This window comes from Apodemus sylvaticus, chromosome 20 (assembly GCF_947179515.1).
Source record: "Apodemus sylvaticus chromosome 20, mApoSyl1.1, whole genome shotgun sequence".
Taxonomy (NCBI): domain Eukaryota; kingdom Metazoa; phylum Chordata; class Mammalia; order Rodentia; family Muridae; genus Apodemus; species Apodemus sylvaticus.
The window spans coordinates 1,216,531-1,235,543 of NC_067491.1; the positions used below are offsets into that span (position 1 = coordinate 1,216,531).

The window sequence follows — 19,013 nt, forward strand, 5'->3', positions numbered from 1 at the left end:
TAAGGGAAGTAAATCCGGCTGGCGGGCGCGGCCTGGGCGGGGCGTGCGGCGTGTCCCTCCGCGGGCGTGTCCCTTCGAGGGCGCGGCCGGAGACTCGGTGAGGCGGGTGTCGGCTCCGGACGGCCAGGTGGGTCCTCGAAGGGTCATGGCGGGCGGCGGGACTTCATCCCTCAGGATGACGATGTCCAGCGACGGGTTCCAAAGTGGGCGCTGGGGACCTGGATCTGTCAAAGGGAGGGAGAAAAGGAGCGTCATGGATCAAAAGCATGTTTAATATTTGAGGTCCCAGAGAGCAGCTGTCCAGCTCGGTTGGATCGGATCCTTCATCCTATCTTTCTCTGACTCATTTGTTTAAAATGATCACATTTCTGGTAAAAAATCATTGAAGTTCTGGGCTCTTGGTCTGGAGTGAAGCATATGCCTTGTGTGTAGAAAGCCCTGGGTTCTATCCCCCCTTCTGCTGCCCTCTCAGCACTCCCCAGCCTCCCCTAAATTAGCCATTGAAAAGGTTGGATAGGGGAGACTCAACAACTGACCGCAGAAAGTTAACTTTGGCCGCAGTTTCTTGTTCCTTTCTTTTCCTTTCCTTTTTCCTTTCCTTTCCTTTTTCCTTTCCTTTCCTTTTCCTTTTCCTTTTCCTTTTCCTTTTCCTATCTAGCCCAGGCTATCCTAGAAGTCAGAGCGATCAGCCTGCCTCTGCCTCCTGGACACTGAGATTAAAGGCGTGTGCCAATACCTTTGCTTTTGTCTTCCCTTCTCCGTCCACCCTTTCCCTAGGCTCCACGGAATAAAGTAGAGGTTGGTGTAGTGTTAGAGCAGGGCAAAGGTCCCTTTTGTTTATTCCAGAGCCCACGTGTGTCCTCTTAACTTTAGTTTCTGATTTGCTACCATTATGCAGAGTCGGGAGCTCAGGGCGCGAGTGGCAGGGGACACGGGGATAGTAAGCAGTTAGTTCCTAACTCTGGAAGTGATGGGGAAGAGAGGCGCTGGTTGGAGGCAGCAGGATGCAGAAGAGACCACAGACTTAGCCACTGACAGAGGCAGGAGCAGATAACCTGAGACACAGCCCTGACAACTTCCGGAAAGCAGGCTTTAACCGCCCCTGTTCCCTGTTCCAGCCTTCTTATTAGAACTCTGTGAACAACCAGATGACAAGGCTGAGAATTCCGCCCCTGGGGCTTCTTGAAGTCTGCCCCTTGCACCATCGCAATCCATTCCAGTGCCATTTAAGTTCAAGGACAGCCTGGGACACTTAGTGAACTCTCACCTCAAAGAAGAGTAAAGGGATGGCTCAGCGCTTGAGAGCAGTGACTGCTCTTCCAGAGGTCCTGAGTTCAATTCCCAGCAACCACATGGTGTGTCTCATTACCATTTGTAATGGGATCCGATGCCCTCTTCTGTGTATAAAGACAGCAACAGTGCACTCACATATATAAAATAAATCTTTAAAAAAATGCGCAGAAGGGCTGGGGTGTAATCAGGGTGGAACCCCGCCTAGAATCCCCCAGTGAGGGATCAGCAACAGAACATTAATTTAGGATGTGTATGGGCGTGGATTCCTTCCCAGTATGGTGTTGGGGGGAAAATGGTAAGCACTGTCCCCAGATAGAATTAATTTCAGTGTTAGGGTTGAGTGAAAGTGATAGAAACATATGTTTGAATTGAATTTCATGTGTCTGGGACCAGAGAAGTGGAGTTAGCAGACACCCCTTTGTGTCACCTGAGTCGCAGGGCACTGTGCAGCTGGCTGGCTGGGTGTTCTTCAGGCTCTGTGGATAGCATGCTTTTGACTTAGGGTAAATGTAGTTTTTGTTGTGTGCGTATGTGTGCCACTTGCCTGCAGGAGCCTGTCCCGAGGGCGTCACATGCAGCTACGAGCTGCCGTGAGTGTGCAGGGAGCTGCGAGCTGCCGAGTGTGCAGGGATCTGAACCGCAGACTTCCGCGAGAGCAGCCAGGCGCTCCTATGCACTGAGCTATAGCTCCAACGCCTTGTTTTCATTTATGTTGAGACAGAATCACGCGGTGTACACACCCCAGCTGGTGTGTCGGTCCCTCAGTGGCCCAGGACAGTGTCAAGTTCTCCTGCTTCATCCCCACAAGAACTAAAACTGCAGGAATGGATATATCCAGTTATCATGGGTTTATAGTGGGCCAGAAGCGCATCATAAATTAGCAGAAATCTGAATATTGTTATACATTTCATCTCTCTCTGTTTTTTCTTTTATGAGACTACCAAAAAATTTAAAACTGTGTATTTGGCTCTCTCTAGAGGTTTCCGTGACATTTATTCCATCACACGAATGTGTGACGATTCCCTCCCTTTGGCAGTAGGGGTTGAGACAGGTCTCTCTAAGTGGCTATGTAGTCCTGACTGTCCTGGAGCTGGGGCTTGCTATGTAGACCAGGCTGGCCTCAAGCTCATGGTGGTCTGTTGGCCTCCACCTCCCAAGCACTGCAATTAAAAGCGTGTACCACCGTTGTCTACCTCCTTTTTACTTTTTTTTGTTTTTTCACCACTGCCCAGCTGTCAATATTTTCATTATTACATCATCATCATTATTACTATTATTACTACTACTGCTACTTTTTTGTTTGTTGGTTTGTTTTTGTTTTTTCAACACAGGGTTTCTCTGTGTAGCCCTGGCTCTCCTGGAACTCACTCTGTAGACCAAGCTGGCCTCGAACTCAGAAATCTGCCTGCCTCTACCTCCCAAGCGCTGGGATTAAAGGCGTGCGCCACCACCTCCCGGCACACTCATTGTTTCTTAAGTGGGTCGTGCTTGTGTCCTTTTTGGTGCTGGGTAGGGAACAGAGGACCACCAAGGAAGCAGTCTCCAGGCTGTTGCACAGCTGCCCTGGGCTGTGCAGGCAGGATACGGAGCCCGCTCTCCCAGGTGCTGCAGCCAGCGTGTGTCCAGGGCTAGTTGGTGACCCTGCTCTCATGACCCCAAGGCCAGCTCTCCCCCACCCCACCACTTCCCTCCCCACTTCAGGCATACAGGAGAGACATGGCCTGCACCACACCACCTCATGGCAGCGGAGGGCAGGCCAGCTTCCCTGTGCCCCTCAGGACTGCCTCACCTGTGTCCTCCACCAGGGCCGGTCTCCAGAGCCCTATGGGTAGCTTTCCCGACTGGCTGCCACAGGTGGCAAGGGGAGAGGTGGGTGTGCCTCTGCGGCAGGGTCGGCTCTCCTACACTCACGCCCATGGGACTGGCTCACCCACGCCCCACCACCAAGGCCAGCTCCACTGGGTTAGGTCAGGGCCCACTCTATGGAGCTCTACAGCCTCTGGTGAGAGGCGGAGCCTCTAGACATCCACAAGGTCCCCAGCAGCTCATGCCCATGTTCTCCAGTGGGAATATGAGCCACGGACATTGACACCACCCCTGCCCCTGGATAGCCTCAGACTCAGATGTGGTCCTCAGGCTGGCCCCTCACTGTGGCCCCAGGTGGCAGGACTGGCCCCTCACAGTGCCTCCCCTCCTCTGTCTCTTCAGTGCTCCTGCTGCCCCTCCTCTCTCCCCCATCTGACTACCACACCCTGGTGGTCATGGTGGTTCCCCTGCAGCTGGCCCCTGGGTGACATCCTTCATCTGTGTTGGAGCCCACGGGGTGGGGGTGTGGTCTACGGCTCCAGTGCCATGCACTGGAGCGCAGGTCTGGGGGGGCACAGTAGTCTGCAGGTCTGTCTGTCTTCCTCTTTCGCAGTGCGTGGGCTGGATTTGATTCGGTTTGGTTTTCATGAGTCCTAGGTATAAGGCAGCTTTGGTCAAGCTAGGATGAAGGAAGCTGGCCATCTGCCCCGCCCTGACTGATAGAACTCCGCAGCCAACCCGGTGTCTCTGCCCACTGCCTGGGGGCTTGTTTTTTAATTTAAAAATTTTATTTCCTGTCCCAGCATGGTGGCACATGGCTTTAATCCCAGCACTCTGGAGGCAGGGGCGGGCGGAACTCTGTAAACTCCGGGCCAGCCTGGTCTACGGAGTGAGTTCTAAGACAACCAGGGCTACACAGAGAAACCCTGTCTCAAAAAAAAGAAACCTAAAATTATTTACTATTGGGTACATGTTTGCGTGATCCTTGTGCTCCACTTGCTCATGTGCAGAAGACACGGGACGCCTGTCTGGGAGCTGGCTCTCTCCTTCTGTCATGCTGAGTTCCCACAGACTGCGGTCTCATCTGTTGTCTCAGCAGCACAGGCCTGGGACTCTAGTCTGGTCAGTTTCCGAGACACAGCATCTCTGTGCAGCCTTGCATGTAGTCCTTCTGTGATCCAGGCTTACATTAAACTCACAATCCCCCTGCCTCAGCTTCCTGAGTGCTGCTGCAGGGCCACGGCGCGAGAGTTTTCAGTTTGCATCAAGGCTGAGTGAGTGTGAAGTGAGCTGGCTCTCAGTCACAGACAGTGACCTGAGTCTGCAGCTGTCCCTGGGACTCACTGGAGGCAGACACCGCCCTCCTTGTGGCTCGCCGGGGGGGGGGGGGGGGGGGGGGGGGGGGGGAGGGCCTGGTGTCTGCAGCCCCTCCCTAGGCCTCCCAGCCTTGAGGCATCTGAGGCACCAGAGTGTGACCACGCCTCTCACCTTCCCTGATGCAGTGCAGAGGGATTTTATTTGAACCTTAAAGAAGACTGCGGTGGTGGCGCACGCTTTCTGAGTTCGAGGCCAGCCTGGTCTACAGAGTGAGCTCCAGGACAGCCATGGGCCACACAGAGAAACCCTGTCTCGAAAAAACCAAATCAAAAAAAAAAAAAAAACACAAAAAAACAAAAGAAGTTTGCATTTAACTGTTTATTCATTTAGTTTCTGTGGGAGGAAGTTAGAGGAGGGAAGAGGCGAGTCTCACGGGCCCTCCCTCCACCCCCACCCCACCCGCCTTGCTGAAACCCTGTTATTCATTTCCCAGAAAGCCTGCAAACCGCCACTTCAAACGCCGGGCGTGGTGGGGCAAGTCTGTCAGCCTAGCACTTGAGGGAGGGGCAGGAAGATCTTGAGGCTACATGAGGCGCGGTCTGATCTAAAAGCTAAAGCAGAACCGAGTGCTTCCCAGCTGGGGGGATGGCCCAGCCCACACGTGAACTCCCTGCAGGGCCCCATATTCTGAAAAGTCCCTGTGGCCATCTCCAAGCCAGTGCCCCTGGAAACACCGGGGCCTGGCTGGGCTGCGGAAATCCCCTAGCTCGAGAAAGCTGATGTCCCTGAGGGAAGTTCTCAGGAATCCCCAGCAGGTGTGAGTAGTCCTGGCTTTCTCAGAACTCCTGCTTCGGATGTCTTAACCAGAAAAGGCAAAACCTGTTAGAGCAGGGGGAGTCTGTGCAGTTGAGTCCCACGGAGGACACAATTCCCTTTTCTGAGGACCGTCCTCTGGCAGTCCTCCTTCGTTTTCTTTCTCAAGTGGGACTGCCCTGGGGAACCCTTGAATACAGGCCAGTCAAGCATCACCCTGACCGCGCCCCCAGCCCCTCACTGGGGGATTCTAGGCGGAGCTCCATCCCTTCCCTTTGGCTATCTGATGATAGTTTTTTTCTTCTTTATTTAGATCCAGAAAACCAGAATGTACACCATTGTAAACAATTCCAAATAAACACCAGGGAAGCTATTAAGTTTTAGTCTAGCCTGGGCTACACTATTTTTTTTTAAAAGATTTGTTATATATGTAAGTACACTCCAGAAGAGGACATCAGATCTCATTACAGATGGTTGTGAGCCACCATGTGGTTGCTGGGATTTAAACTCAGGACCTTGGAAAGAGCAGTCAGTCAGTCCTCTTAACCGCTGAGCCATCTCACCAGCCCTGGGCTACACTTTGAGACCTCGTGTCCAAAACAAAAAGAGGAGAATTGACCCTAGTTTCTTCATCTGCAAAATAGATCTGTGCCTACTGCCCTGCAGAAAATGGTCATTGTCAGAGAGGTCTCCCTCGAAGGACCCAGGGTGTGGTCCCACCCAATAACGATTTAGAAACAGTATCACCAGCGACCAGAATCACAACAGAGGTTCTGTGCAGAGGCCTCACTTCAACTTTGTTTTGGCTTTGTTGGGGTGCTGACCCCAAGCCTCCAATGACCCTTTCTATGTGAAGGTGGCCTTGAGGCCGAGCTTTGTGCAGGCCTTGGGCAGCCCTGCCACAGAGCGAGCATGTGGAACCAGCTCAGGCCTGTCCCCAAGGCAACAACGGATGTGGAAACCTCCGGAAGGAAGTGGGTGACCCTGGGCTCCTGAGCCCTGCGCCCGTCCTGGGAGGGTCAGATCCTTATTACTTAGAGCCCTGTTTTCTTGTTCTGTTTTCAGAGGCAGGGGAAGAGCAAGCTATGGGTGCTGGGGCTGAAGAGCGGTCTCAGCTTGTTTACCTCACGTCCTTCCAGAAGGTTCTAAGTGTCTGTCATGTCTTGTCTGTCAGTGGGACGGCCCAGAGAAGAGGACGCGGAGGCGCTGACATCTAGTTCTGAGCAGCTGTTGGACATCAACTAAGAGGACCTGAGAGGAGGTGCCCAGACGGTGATCAGGGTTTCGCGGGGTGGAGGGTTACAGGCTGCAGCCAGTCTAGGTCTCTGGGCTGGAGAATGTCTGTTTCTGACAAACAGCAATGATTTTGATAGGGACTTTACCCATCCCTGTAATTTGTAAAAAATATTTGCACCAGCAGTAGTGACAAACAGGCCTTTAATTCCAGCACTCAAGAGGCAGAGCCAGGTGGATCCCTGAGTTCAAGGCCAGCCTGGTCTACAGAGGGAGTTCCAGGACAGAAAAACACTGTCTCAAGAAAGAAAAGGAATTATTTGCTTCTCCATTAGAAACAAAAACCCTCCCACTTCCTAAGAGGACGTAGGGGTGTGAGGGGGCCTACAGAACGCTGTCTGATGCTTTCCTGTCTAGAAAGTGGGAGTGCAGGACACTATCGGAAAATACCCACAGCAGGCTGGCTTGGTAGTGTCAGTGCAGCCAGTGGGAGGCTGAAGCAGGGGACAGAATCTCCGATAAAACCTAAGAAGCAGATGAATGAGAGAAACTTCCAGAACCTTGTTGGGCTAGGCCCCTGGAGGCATCCCCTGTGAGTGTGAGACCCAACTGAAAGGGTTGTTTCTTCCCATAGTCCCTTGAGGCCAGCCCCAGAGCTGTGAGGTTCCAGAGGACTCTTCACACCTCCCCTTGGTGGCCCCAGCTCCTGCTTGACACAGCTTGGTGACAGCCGCAGGGAATCCCCAGAATTTTCCCCAGAAAAGCCCTGAGGCCGATGGTTGCGCCCCAGCAGTCGCAGCCACTCTAGTAAACTGAGGCTCGGTCAGAGACTGTGGATTGTGAGGCACTGAGGACTGCCTTGCAAGTGCAGAGCAGGGAACAGTTGTAGTGAAGATATGTGGGCGGGCACTGCTCCGCCCTGAGGCTCTACTGCCCAGCCCTGGAAGACCAGGGGCACCAAGGCTTTGCGGGTGCGACCGGGGAGACAAGATGACCAGGAGTAAAGGCCAACCTGGGCTACTCAAGGTCCTGTGTCAGAGAGGGAAGGAGAAACTGGTGGCCTATCTTATGTAATTGCCTCTCAGGGAGGCCCCAGGCTGATCTGCCTGTCTGGGGGGTGGGGGGGGCATGGGCTGGGGCTGTAGCGGGAAGACTGAAGCTATGCAAGCCCTGAGCTGTGCCGGCAGATTCCTTGAGGGCATCTGACACCTTAGTCTGTATCTGTAGGATTGCTGTCCAGCCTCAGCCCCTCCCACAGGCCAAATCAGCCAACTGTCAGTTTCACACCTGGAGGATCCCTGGGGCAGGGGATTGCTGCTGCGCCTCTCCAGGGGACCCTGAGTCGTGGTGGGGGATGGTTGGCTGTACAAAACTGGGTAATATCCAGTGTGCAGTGTGTTGGAGGCCAAGGACACTGCCTGCACAGCCTGCATGACGCGTGTGGCCCAGTGGCCACTGTGGCCGGAGAGCAGTCTGGGGTCAGGAGAACTGTCTGGAATGAAGGTGGCATTTCCTCAGAAGACTGTGAAGTTCTGGTCAGGTGTGCAATGGTGGTGAGGTGCAGTGGACACGCTGTGGGAAAGTTGGGCCATCTGGTGTCCACAGACTCTTTGCCCATGGGCTCCTGCCTCTCGGTACCCAGCCTTGACCAGTGTCCACGGTGACCCACACATGGACTCACTGTCGGACAGTTGTCAACCTCCATTTGTTTTTATTGATTCTGACTTGGTCTCACTCTGTAGACCAGGCTGGCTTTGAATTCACAGAGACCCTCGTGCCTCTGCCCCAGTGCACTGTGATCACGGACTGCACCACACAGGAAGCTCTTGCTTTGTTTTTCTGACAGGGTCTCCCTGCACCTGGACCTGAGCCGCACTTGCTTTATATAAACCATCTTATTTCCTAGATTTTGTTTTCTATAGTGGTGTTGCCTCTAAAGTCAGATTCGGAGTGTTGGCGCTGACCCAGCCTCAGCCCTAAGGAAGCGTGTAAGGGAGTGAGCGGACTGCCTGGTGTGGTCTCCTGACTTCCTGATCTGTGTGCCCTCACTCACCGGTCTAAGGCACGTAGCACAGTCTTCAGTTCTAGCTAAGTCATACAGTCACCCTCTAGTTCTAGAACATTCTATCGCCTTGTGAATGATGATATCCTTCCCCAGGCCTCATGTCTCGACCTTTCATAGTGTATCCCTTTTGCGTGGTCCCACCACACTTAGCTGTCTGTCAGACTCTCCCTCCTGAGCAGGGCTCAGGTGCAGCCAGTGTGCTGGTACCCAGGCTTGGTGTCTTTCTCTTGTCCATCTGTGGATACTGTGCTAAAACTGGGTTCTGTAGTCGGGGCCAGCGTAGCTCTGGGTGGAGGTGTGACTTCAGTTCTGTCCACTCTCTTTAAGAGGCCCTTCAGGTACCACATGGTGGCCACAAAGTATGTAAGAAAAAAAGCAGAAGTGCTGAGGATTGCTGGGAGTGTTATGAGGGCCAAATACCCAGTGGTATGGATCTTGGTGTCCCAGCACTCACAATGTAGAGGCAAGAGCGTGGGGGACCCAAGGCCATCCTCTGCTGCACAGTGACTTGGAGGTCAGCCTGGGCTACATGAGACCCTGCCTGTAAAAAAAAGACACACAAGTTTTTATCGTGGGTGAGGTGGTGCTGCCTATGATGGGAGGGGCTAGCCCACACTACATACCACTCCCTATCCCAACTTCCCCTTTTGTCTGCGCTGTCTCTCCAGTTTCCAAAGCATCCTTGTTTGGTGCGGTGGATCCTCCTAGCAGAGGATGTGGCTGAAGTCTAGGCTCTGTCCTCAGCTGTTGGAAGAAAAGACTTGGTGACTGAGTGAAGGCTTCCCAGCTAATCCTGGGTGACCTCACGTCGGGACTCCTCCTCACATCTGAACATAATCTCTGCTCACGTGAGACGCGTCCTGAGGTGTTGGGGACCTGGGCATGTCTTGCTGCAGGCAGCACCACCTGTTTTTGTCACCTCCATGTGGTTCCCATGTTTCCTGAAGCAGCAGTCACAGTAGTCCCTGGTCCTTGTCAGGACTCGGGGGAACACAGGCACTTCTGAGACCATCGTTTTGTACGATGTGACCGTGTGGTTCCTAGGAACCTGCCTCTTTTGGTGAAGCCATTCATGCCGGAAGTCTGCAAGCATGATGTTTGTTTCTAGACCAGCTCAGAAAAGCCCCCATGTGTACACAGGTCCCAAGCCCTTACCCTGCATCCCAGGCTCATCTGGAATTGGGGGCAATCCTCCTGCCTCAGCCTCCTGGGTACTGGGATTATTAGTGTGTATGAAGACTAGCCTCCCAGTTATTCCCGTGTGGCCCAGACTGGTGTAAGATTGTGATCCCCTGCCTCAGCCTGCTGGTTGCTGAGATGTCAGTGTGTGTGGGAGCACAGCACTAAGGCTGTCCTCTCCTGTTTCAGGCCTCTAGAGACCTACAGCACAGGCCGCCATCGCTCCGCACTCTCCGCTTCCTGTTCTGAGAATCGGGTGCCACTAAGATGTCGAACCCATTCCTGAAACAGGTGTTCAACAAGGACAAGACGTTCAGGCCCAAACGCAAGTTTGAGCCTGGCACGCAGCGCTTTGAACTGCACAAGCGCGCGCAGGCATCCCTGAATGCGGGGCTGGACCTGCGGCTGGCTGTGCAGCTGCCACCAGGCGAGGATCTCAACGACTGGGTGGCCGTGCACGTGGTGGACTTCTTCAACCGCGTCAACCTCATCTATGGCACCATCAGTGACGGCTGCACCGAGCAGTCGTGCCCGGTCATGTCTGGGGGCCCCAAGTACGAGTACCGCTGGCAGGATGATCAGCGCTACCGGAAGCCCACGGCGCTATCTGCGCCCCGCTACATGGACCTGCTTATGGACTGGATCGAGGTGCAGATCAACAATGAAGACATCTTCCCCACTAATGTCGGTGAGTCAGGCACAACCTTGCCTGCTCACACCGGGAGGGCGCAGCCACCGCAGGATATGCGGAGCACAAAGGGCCAAATAGGATCCACCAGGCTTGGTGTGTGTGTGTGCGAGCGCGTGTGCGTGCGCATGTGCATGTGTGCGTGAACCCTGTTATTTATGTGTATGTGAATGTGCATGTGGAATACAACACGCCAGGCTCTGTCCTCAGAGCCGACACATGTGTCCCCAGCCTCCTGCCTGACCGCCTCCCTCCTCCCTCCCAGCACCCTGCGGTGACACTGACCCCTGGGTGACCCCAAATGACCCCAGCCGAAGGTTCTCACCTTGAGCCTACCTATAGACGCCCTTCTGCCTCTGGAGAGGACATGATCTGGACCTTGGGGCCCAGGGTGTAGTGATCTTCCTGGCTCAGTGGTTCTCAACCTTGCTAAGGCTGCAGCCCGATACAGTTAGTTCCTCATGTTGTGCTGGCCTCAACCCCATGTGGAGTTCTTTTGTGGCTACTTCATAACTGATGAATCACAATGTATGCGAGATATCTGATACGTGGCCTCCAAAGGGGTCAGGAGCCACAGGTTAAGAACCACTGCCCATGGATGTGAGGGCGATCTGGCTGCGACATCTGACACCCCATTGATCGCCAGGGTTGATTTGGCTGATCTGGCTGGCTAGGCGGGTGTCCCCTTCCTCCCTCACTGCTCCATGTGCGTCCCTCCCGAAGCTGTGCGCTCGGTCGAAGAGGACGACCTTCCCCGAATAGAGGAGGACCGATCTTCGGTCAAGGGTATACGAGTAGCTGCGCTCCCCTGCTAGAACCTCCAAACAAGCTCTCAAGAACCACTGCCCAGAAGCTCAGCCTGCCCACCCCTGTTTCTATAGCCCTGGCCATGGAGACATCCATGACACTGGCTGCCCTGGGTGTGGGACACACATATTGTCATATATTCACATGCTGTGTGGTTGGCATCCTCAGGACTATATAGAACCCCAGGAGTGGGCAGTGACAGGGTGGGAGACTTCCCTGGAGCTTTGGAAAGGACAGAGCAAAGTACTCAGAATGGGCTGGGTCCTCATCACAGAGAGGAAGGCTCCACAGGCAAAAACCAGGCACGTTCCATGAAAATCGGTCCTTGGGTTGGCAGGAAACTGGTTCCTAGACACAGGCTGTGTGACCTCGAGCCTGTGCCTTGAGCTCTCTGAGCCTCATCCATTCTCACCTCTGTAGCTCAGCTTGGAGCTTCCCTCCCTCAGCTAGGCCTGGGTTGAGGTGGGGTATGCAGGTCCAGGCTGACCAACCTGACAGGTCTCCTTCCCGTCCCTCTCCAGGCACACCATTTCCCAAGACCTTCCTGCAGGCAGTGCGCAAGATCCTGTCGAGGCTGTTCCGCGTGTTCGTGCATGTGTACATCCACCATTTTGACCGCATCGCCCAGATGGGCTCTGAGGCGCACGTGAACACCTGCTACAAGCACTTCTACTACTTTGTCACGGAGTTCAGCCTCATCGACCCCAAAGAGCTGGAACCCCTGGTGAGCAGGGGTGGGTGCCATGACTCCTGCCTGGGTGGGGTCCGGCCAGCAGCCAGAGGCTGTCCTTAGCATTGGGCCACACAGGTGAGGAGATAGGGTGTCATAGCTCTAGTTGAGAAGGTGCAGGATCTCTGCTCCCCTGCTAGTAAGGCTCATATACTAATGGTAGGCATCTCCCACATGGCCTGTACCACGTGCCCGGTCACCAGAACACAGAAGTTCTACACGTTCTAGTTCACCAAGCCACAGAGGGCGCCATTCTGGTCTTCCCATCTATGTGGCTCACTGTGCGAACAGAACAGGCCATGGTGGGGCCCTGCCCGCAGCTCTCTGAGCATTCCCGAATTCCAGACAGCAGTGCCCAGGACAGCAGCCTGTGCCCCGCCTGGAGAACAAGGGGCAGCTTATTGATTGATTGATTGTTATTTTGTGGGGTTTTTTGTCTTTTTTTTTTTTCTGATTTTATCCTTTTCCATTCTATAACCTAGACTGGCCTCTCACTCTCCACACAGTCCACATTAGCGGGGAACCTGAGGTGATCCTTCTGCCTCAGCCTCCCAGGTGCATGGATCACAGGTCTGTGCCATCATGCCTAGCCACAATCTGATTTAAAAATATTTTGTCTATCTTTGTTTTTCTTATCTTTTTTTTCTTTTTTTTAAGACTTATTTGTAGCTGGGCGGTGGTGGCACATGCTTTTAATCCCAGCACCTGAGAGGCAGAGGCAGGCAGAGGCAGAGGCAGATTTCTGAGTTCAAGGACAGCCTGGTCTACAGAGTGAGTTCCAGGACAGCCAGGGCTACACAGAGAAACCCTGTCTTTTTTTTTTTTTTTTTTTAAAGATTTATTTATTGTTATATCTAAGTACACTGTAGCTGTCTTCAGACACACCAGAAGAGGGCAACAGATTTCATTATGGATGGTTGTGAGCCACCATGTGGTTGCTGGGATTTGAACTCAGGACCTTCTAAAGAGCAGTCAATGCTCTTAACCACTGAGCCATCTCTCCAGCCCGAGAAACCCTGTCTTGAAAAACCAAAAAAAGAAAAAAAAGAAAGGAAAAAAAAAGACATATCTGTAGCGTGTAATTATAAAAAAAAAAAACAAGTCGGACGGTGGTGGCCCACGCCTGTAATCCCAGCACTCTGGGAGGCACAGGCAGGCGGATTTCTGAGTTCGAGGCCAGCCTGGTCTACAGAGTGAGCTCCAGGACAGCCAGGGCTACACAGAGAAACCCTGTCTTGAAAAAAGCAAATCCCCCCCCCAAAAAAACAACAACAACAAACAAACAAAAAACCAATCCACAGGGCTGGAGAGGTGACTCAGTGGTTAAGAGCACTGACTGCTCTTCCAGAGGTCCTGAATTCAAATCACAACAACCATCCGTAATGAGATCTGACGCCCTCTTCTGTTGTGCCTGAAGACAGTGACAGTGTGCTTATATATAATGAATAAATCTTTAAAGAAAACCAAAGCAAGCTGGGCCCTGGTGGCACACGCCTTTAATCCCAGCACTTGGTTGGCAGAGGCAGGTGAATTTCTGAGTTCAAGGCCAGTCTGGTCTACAGAGTGAGTTCCAGGATAGCCAGGGCTACACAGAGAGACCTTGTCTCGAAAACCAAAAAAAAAAAAAAAAAAAAAAAAAAAGCAAAACCAATCCACACTTGAATGGTCCTCTGACCTTCCCCATCACCCAACCCCTGTGGCTAGTCTGCCAGGAACTTGCTCTAAAGCCAGATCCCCGTGTAAAGAAACCTCTAGAGGCTTGTACATTATCAGTCAGATTTATAACAGTAAATTATTTTTTTAAACATGTATTTATTATATGTGAGTACATTGTAGCTGTTTCAGACAGGCCAGCAGAGGGCGTCAGGTCTCATTACGGACTTGTGTGCAGGGCCACTGTGGCCAGAAGGGGGTGTGAGGTCGCAGCAGACACTTGAGACACTTGCTAGCCTTGTTAGTGTGGCTTTGGCCACTGAACCCTGGCCTGTTTCAGAGCAGCCGTGCTCAGAGGCTGAGCCGTCTCTCCAGCCTCCTGCTTTTTCTTTTTAACTTCTTCTTTTTTTTTTTCTTTCTTTTTTTTTTTTTTTGGATTTTTTTTTTTTTTTTCGAGACAGGGTTTCTCTGTGTAGCCCTGGCTGTCCTGGAACTCACTCTGTAGACCAGGCTGGCCTCGAACTCAGAAATCCGCCTGCCTCTGCCTCCCAGAGTGCTGGGATTACAGGTGTGCGCCACCACCGCCCGGCTATCTTTTTAACTTTTAATTGTATTACATTTTTGTTTTTCTGTGTGTGAACATGGCTGACGTAGCATGTTCACATGAAGGTTACAGAACAGCTTAACAGAGTCAGTTCTCTCCTTCCATCCTATGGAACTGGAGGTTCAAACCCAGGTAGTCCAGTTTGGCTGCAAGCACCTTTCTTCCCTGAGCCATCTCATCAGTCCCACAGCCTACTTTTGTAGTTGTTTTCAGACAGATTCTCGTGAAGCCTAGGCTGGCCTTGAACCTGCGATCCTCCTGCCCGACCTCCTGAATAATAGCATGATGGATGTCACCATGACTCCTCCACTTGTCACTGCTGGCCTTTCTATCGAGGAGGGCTGATCCATAGCCCAGGAGCAGGCATCAGGTGGACTGAATCACAGTGCATCTGCCCAGATCAGCAGCAAAGGCTCTGACGGTCCCAGGGAGCTGCCTGGCATGTCTTGGGTTCTGTGAGGCCTTTGCCACGTGCCTCCTGTTTTCTGATACCTGCCTATTCTCTACAGAAGGAGATGACATCACGGATGTGTCACTGAGCCCCCCCAGCCGCCGAGACTTGGGGAGACAGCTACACGCAGCCTGTGTCTGAGGAGCAGCAATACCATGGCGTCAGCCCCCTCTCCGGTGACTGTGACCGCTCTGACTCTAAGCAGGCCCCTTGCCAGCATCCAGGGGCTGGACTTGAACCTGGACATTGCGCTTTCAGCCACTGGGTTTACACTGTGTCTGTGCCAAGGCCTCTGACAGGAGGCCGGACTTGGAGCCATTGCTAACTACCCCCTGACAACTTCAACCCCAGATTGCCAACCTGGGAGGGGAGGGGAAGTGCCCCCAGGTCTCTTCTGTTTACAGTCACATCGAGCGTGGGTGACCACGTAGGCCGCCAGCACACCTCCAAAGACGTCCTGATGTGCCATGCCCCCTCATCGCCAGCATCGCCAGGCCAGGACCCCAGAATTGGGTGTTCTGAGGAGTCTCTGTAAGTCAGGCAGGGTACACACACTGCATGCCTGATTCCAGAACTATGCAGGAAGAAGGATAGCTACAAACTTGAGGCCACCCTGACCTCCACAATGAGGGTCAGACCAGCCAGGGTCCCATGACAAGATTGTCTTTTAAAAAAATGTAAAGGAGCCAGGCTGGGTGGCCCACGCCTTTAATCCTAGTGCTTGGGAGACAGAGGCAGGCAACTCTCTGCGTTTGAGGCTAGCCTGGTCTACAGAGCAAGTCCAGGGCAGCCAGGGCTACACAGGGTCTGCACATTGGGGAAGTGTTAGCTGCATGCGTGTGAGTGCACACGTGTGACCCCCACACACCCGTGGAGGAGCCTGGGAGAGCCAGGCGTAGGTGCAGAGGGGCAGACAGTGAGAATCGCAGCCATGGTCCACCCTGGCACACAGCTGCACAGAGGTGCACAGACCTGCCCTGCTCTGAGGGTGGCCGGCTCCTGCACAGATGTGCACAGATGTGCACAGACCTGCCCTGCTCTGAGGGTGGCCAGCTCCTGCACAGATGTGCACAGGCCTGCCCTGCTCTGAGGGTGGCCAGCTCCTGCACAGATGTGCACAGATGTGCACAGGCCTGCCCTGCTCTGAGGGTGGCCAGCTCCACTTCTTTTCTTTCTTTTACATTGTTGGTTTTGCTTTTGAAACAAGGTTTTGAAACTGGCCTGGAACTCACAGAGATCCTCCTGTCTCTGCATCCCAAGTGCTTAGTTAAATATGTAAGAAACCAAACCCAGTCCATTCAGAAAAATTTTTGGTTTTGTTTGTGGTTTTGTTTTTGTTTTGAGACAGGCTCCTACTATATAGCCTTGACTATCCTGAAACTTATTTAGTATACCAGGCTGGCCTCAAATTCACAGATCCACCTGCCTCTGCGTCCCAAGTGTCAGCCAGCCAATCGAGATTTTTGAGATTACTTTTAACCGGTTTCTAGTGGCCGCCCTCCTGAGAACAGTGTCCAGTCTGTCCTGGAATCCAGTAATGAATTCATTGTGGCTTTCACCCTGGAATCTGCAGTTCCTGGAGGGTGGTAACAGGAACCTTTCTTCAGTGGCAGCCTATTATGTAGCAAAACTTTGTGTGTTGTGTGGCCCCTATGGGCTTAGGACCAAACTCCACAGGTCCCTCTGCCCTGCCACAGAGGGCATAGCAGACATGACTGTCCCCAGCTCCAGCGTGTGAGCCTCCTGGGCATTCCCAAAGACCCCTGCACTGTAAAGATCCCGAGGAATTCTGGTTATTTTTCCAGAGGCTGCCACTAACCTAACTGTGTAGTTAACAAAGCGTCAATGCCTGAGCCCAGAGCCTCAGAGACACCCTGAGTCCTTCCAGAAATCACTGCACCCAATACCCAGCTCTGGAAAAATCCGGGACCAGCCCTCAAGGCTTGACTGAATTGGCCACCTTGCCAAATCCCAGCAGCCCAGGGAGGGGTCCACTTCCCTCCCTCCTCCATGCCAGCCTAAGAATAAAGTGGTCCTCCCCATACTAAGGGCTGCTCCTCTCTGCTTCTCTGCAACTCCCACCCTGAACGATGGCCTGGTGACAAGCTTTGACAACAGCCTGTTCCACCACAGAGGACCAAGGACTACAAGATAACATGAAACTACGCAGAAAGCAGACTCGATGGCTGGCTGACAATTCTTTTGTGTTCTGAGATGGAGTTTTCCTGTTGTTGTATGAATGTGCATGATGTGTTGTGTTGCCACTGTGCATATGGAGGTCAGAGGACAACTCTCCTCTTTTTACCCCCTGACCACGCCCCCATCCCCCCTCACTGGGAGATGCTAGGTGCGGCCCCACCCCTGAGCCAAGCTCCCAGCAGCTCACTTGGGAATTCTGGGGGGAAGGGGACTTCACGCCCAAACCCTCCGTTTTAAGTGAAAAGCATAGTGCTGACAGCCAACTGAGTCTCTTTCCATGTTTGTATTATGGCTGTAGATCCCAATATAAAAGCAATTTGTTTAATCTCCCGCGTAACCCCTCCGTCCATCCCTCTGTCAGTCTGGGTGGTTTGAAACAAGCCTCACTGACTTCCAGTTCATGCCGATCGATCAATCCTGCTTCAGCCTCTCAAGTTGTAGGGTGACAAGCTGTGTACCATGCTGGGGCAGCTGTTGAAGGCATCTGGGTGTCACAGCCGCGCGGGCCGAGGTGGCTCCCATAGGTGTCTCTTGCAGTGCCACTTCTCATTCATGGAGGGCGAGGTGGGCTACAGAGGAGAGTGCGCGCAGTCCTGACAAAGCACCCGCTGGGTCCCCAGCTTCCCCCTCCTCAGCAGACAAGGAGAAATGTGATGTAGAAGAGACACCAGCATCCCAGGTATTGGACAGATGGAGATGGTCATATCATGGTCAGATGATCAACTTCAGCTAATACCACAGGCACTGTCTTTCCCAAAATCCGAGGTTTTGTAGGTCTTCATTGGAAGGTCAGCCTGTGTTCAGTCAGTGAGGTTACAGTGACTCCTGCCAGAAGGCACAAGCGCGACCCTGGCCGAGGGGACGTGAGCACCCTGCGCCTCAGCTCCTCGGTGTAGGGCACCGAGTCTGGATCGGCCACCTCTGGACATGACCTGTCATGGAGTCCTCCACTGTGTGGCCTTTTCTGTCTGATCTTGTCACTAAGCCGCTTGGCTTCAATGTCTCTCCATACGTCTTTTCTGGACGGATACCCAGGCTGTAGCGAGGGCACCTGGCCTGGCTTTTATGCTTTTACTGGCTGGATCTGGCCTTGGCACACACTGTGTGACTACTGTGGGTGTTTTAGGTGGTCCTTCTGATTCTGATGGCCCAAAGGCCACCTGGGGTGCAAGGCCCATTTTCCTAAATGTTTCTGTGACCACTGCTTTATTCACCCTGAGATCCTTTTTTTTTTTTTTTTTTTTTTTTTGGTTTTTTCGAGACAGGGTTTCTCTGTGTAGCCCTGGCTGTCCTGGAACTCACTCTGTAGACCAGGCTGGCTTCGAACTCAGAAATCCACTTGCCTCTGCCTCCCTAGTACTGGGATTAAAGGTGTGCGCCACCACCGCCTGACTCCACCTGGGATACTTACAAAGACACTGTCCCCAACATGTCACTGGAGAAGGTAAAGCCACTGGATCACCAACTTACAGCCTTCTCTAGCATCCAGTTGCCTGAGGACACAGAATCAGGCAGGCTCTGTCACCTCCATGCCCTCTCCACCAGCATCCTTTGGGAACATCGCTGTGTGGTCAGGCACCGATGCCTGCTGTAGTCTTGGTATCAGTATGTGAAAGGCCTGTGACCCAGTCACAACTCAGGCATCTGACCCAAATCACTAGAGACATCCACTCAGCCCTCTGCATCTCCTGACCCACAGCTGTGTCTGAGGCTCGCCACATCACTGTTATCCTGGATGAGAGTAGGGACGGTGTTAGTGAATATTGTTGGTTTGTCCTGTTGCCTAGACATACCAAGATGCCAGCTACAGTGGCTACTTGCTAGAGCAGCTCCGGTAGACAAAGGCTTGGGCTCCTGGAGCCTCTAACAAGACAGACTGGTGCTATCCACCATCCTATGTCACTCACAGGTCACCTCGGGTTAAGATGGAAGGAGTGTGCAGCTGTTTCCACCATCCAACTCCAGATGCTGTCTATGTGCACTGGGACTCTGCCCATCTGTCTCTGATCCCATCCTTCCCCACCACCCACCCACTTCTTGGAGCGGGCTTGACCACCTCCAGGGGCCTCCATGTGCTGTATGTCCTGTGTCTACCTCATGCTCCCTGAAGTCCCCTCCATACCTGAGTGTTGTCAATTGACCTTACTGTACATTCCTAGAAATGTAGAGATTTAC

At 53.0% G+C, this 19,013-nt stretch overlaps 1 protein-coding gene across 4 annotated transcripts; it reads left to right on the plus strand.

Annotated features, from left to right (window-relative positions):
* The first annotated feature begins 35 nt into the window (after window positions 1-35).
* Mob3a (MOB kinase activator 3A) lies at window positions 36-17,163 on the plus strand. Of its 4 annotated transcripts, none has more exons than XM_052164987.1 (5): window positions 36-127; window positions 6,404-6,490; window positions 9,896-10,394; window positions 11,723-11,925; window positions 14,698-17,163. In XM_052164987.1, the coding sequence occupies exons 3-5, from the start codon at window positions 9,974-9,976 to the stop codon at window positions 14,725-14,727; spliced, it is 654 nt and encodes a 217-aa protein (XP_052020947.1). In that variant the 5' UTR covers window positions 36-127; window positions 6,404-6,490; window positions 9,896-9,973; the 3' UTR covers window positions 14,728-17,163. The 4 variants fall into 4 exon arrangements, with proteins under 4 accessions (XP_052020947.1, XP_052020946.1, XP_052020945.1 ...); XM_052164986.1 differs by having other exon boundaries at window positions 53-127; window positions 6,295-6,490; XM_052164985.1 differs by lacking the exon at window positions 36-127 and having other exon boundaries at window positions 6,237-6,501.
* The last annotated feature ends 1,850 nt before the right edge of the window (window positions 17,164-19,013 follow it).

Excerpts from the sequence above, each read along its gene's own strand:
- Mob3a (XM_052164987.1), top strand. The coding sequence starts at position 9,974 with ATGTCGAACCCATTCCTGAAACAGGTGTTCAACAAGGACAAGACGTTC. Across the intron at positions 10,395-11,722 it reads CATCTTCCCCACTAATGTCG|GCACACCATTTCCCAAGACC; the intron begins GTGAGTCAGGCA and ends GTCCCTCTCCAG. Across the intron at positions 11,926-14,697 it reads CCAAAGAGCTGGAACCCCTG|AAGGAGATGACATCACGGAT; the intron begins GTGAGCAGGGGT and ends TATTCTCTACAG.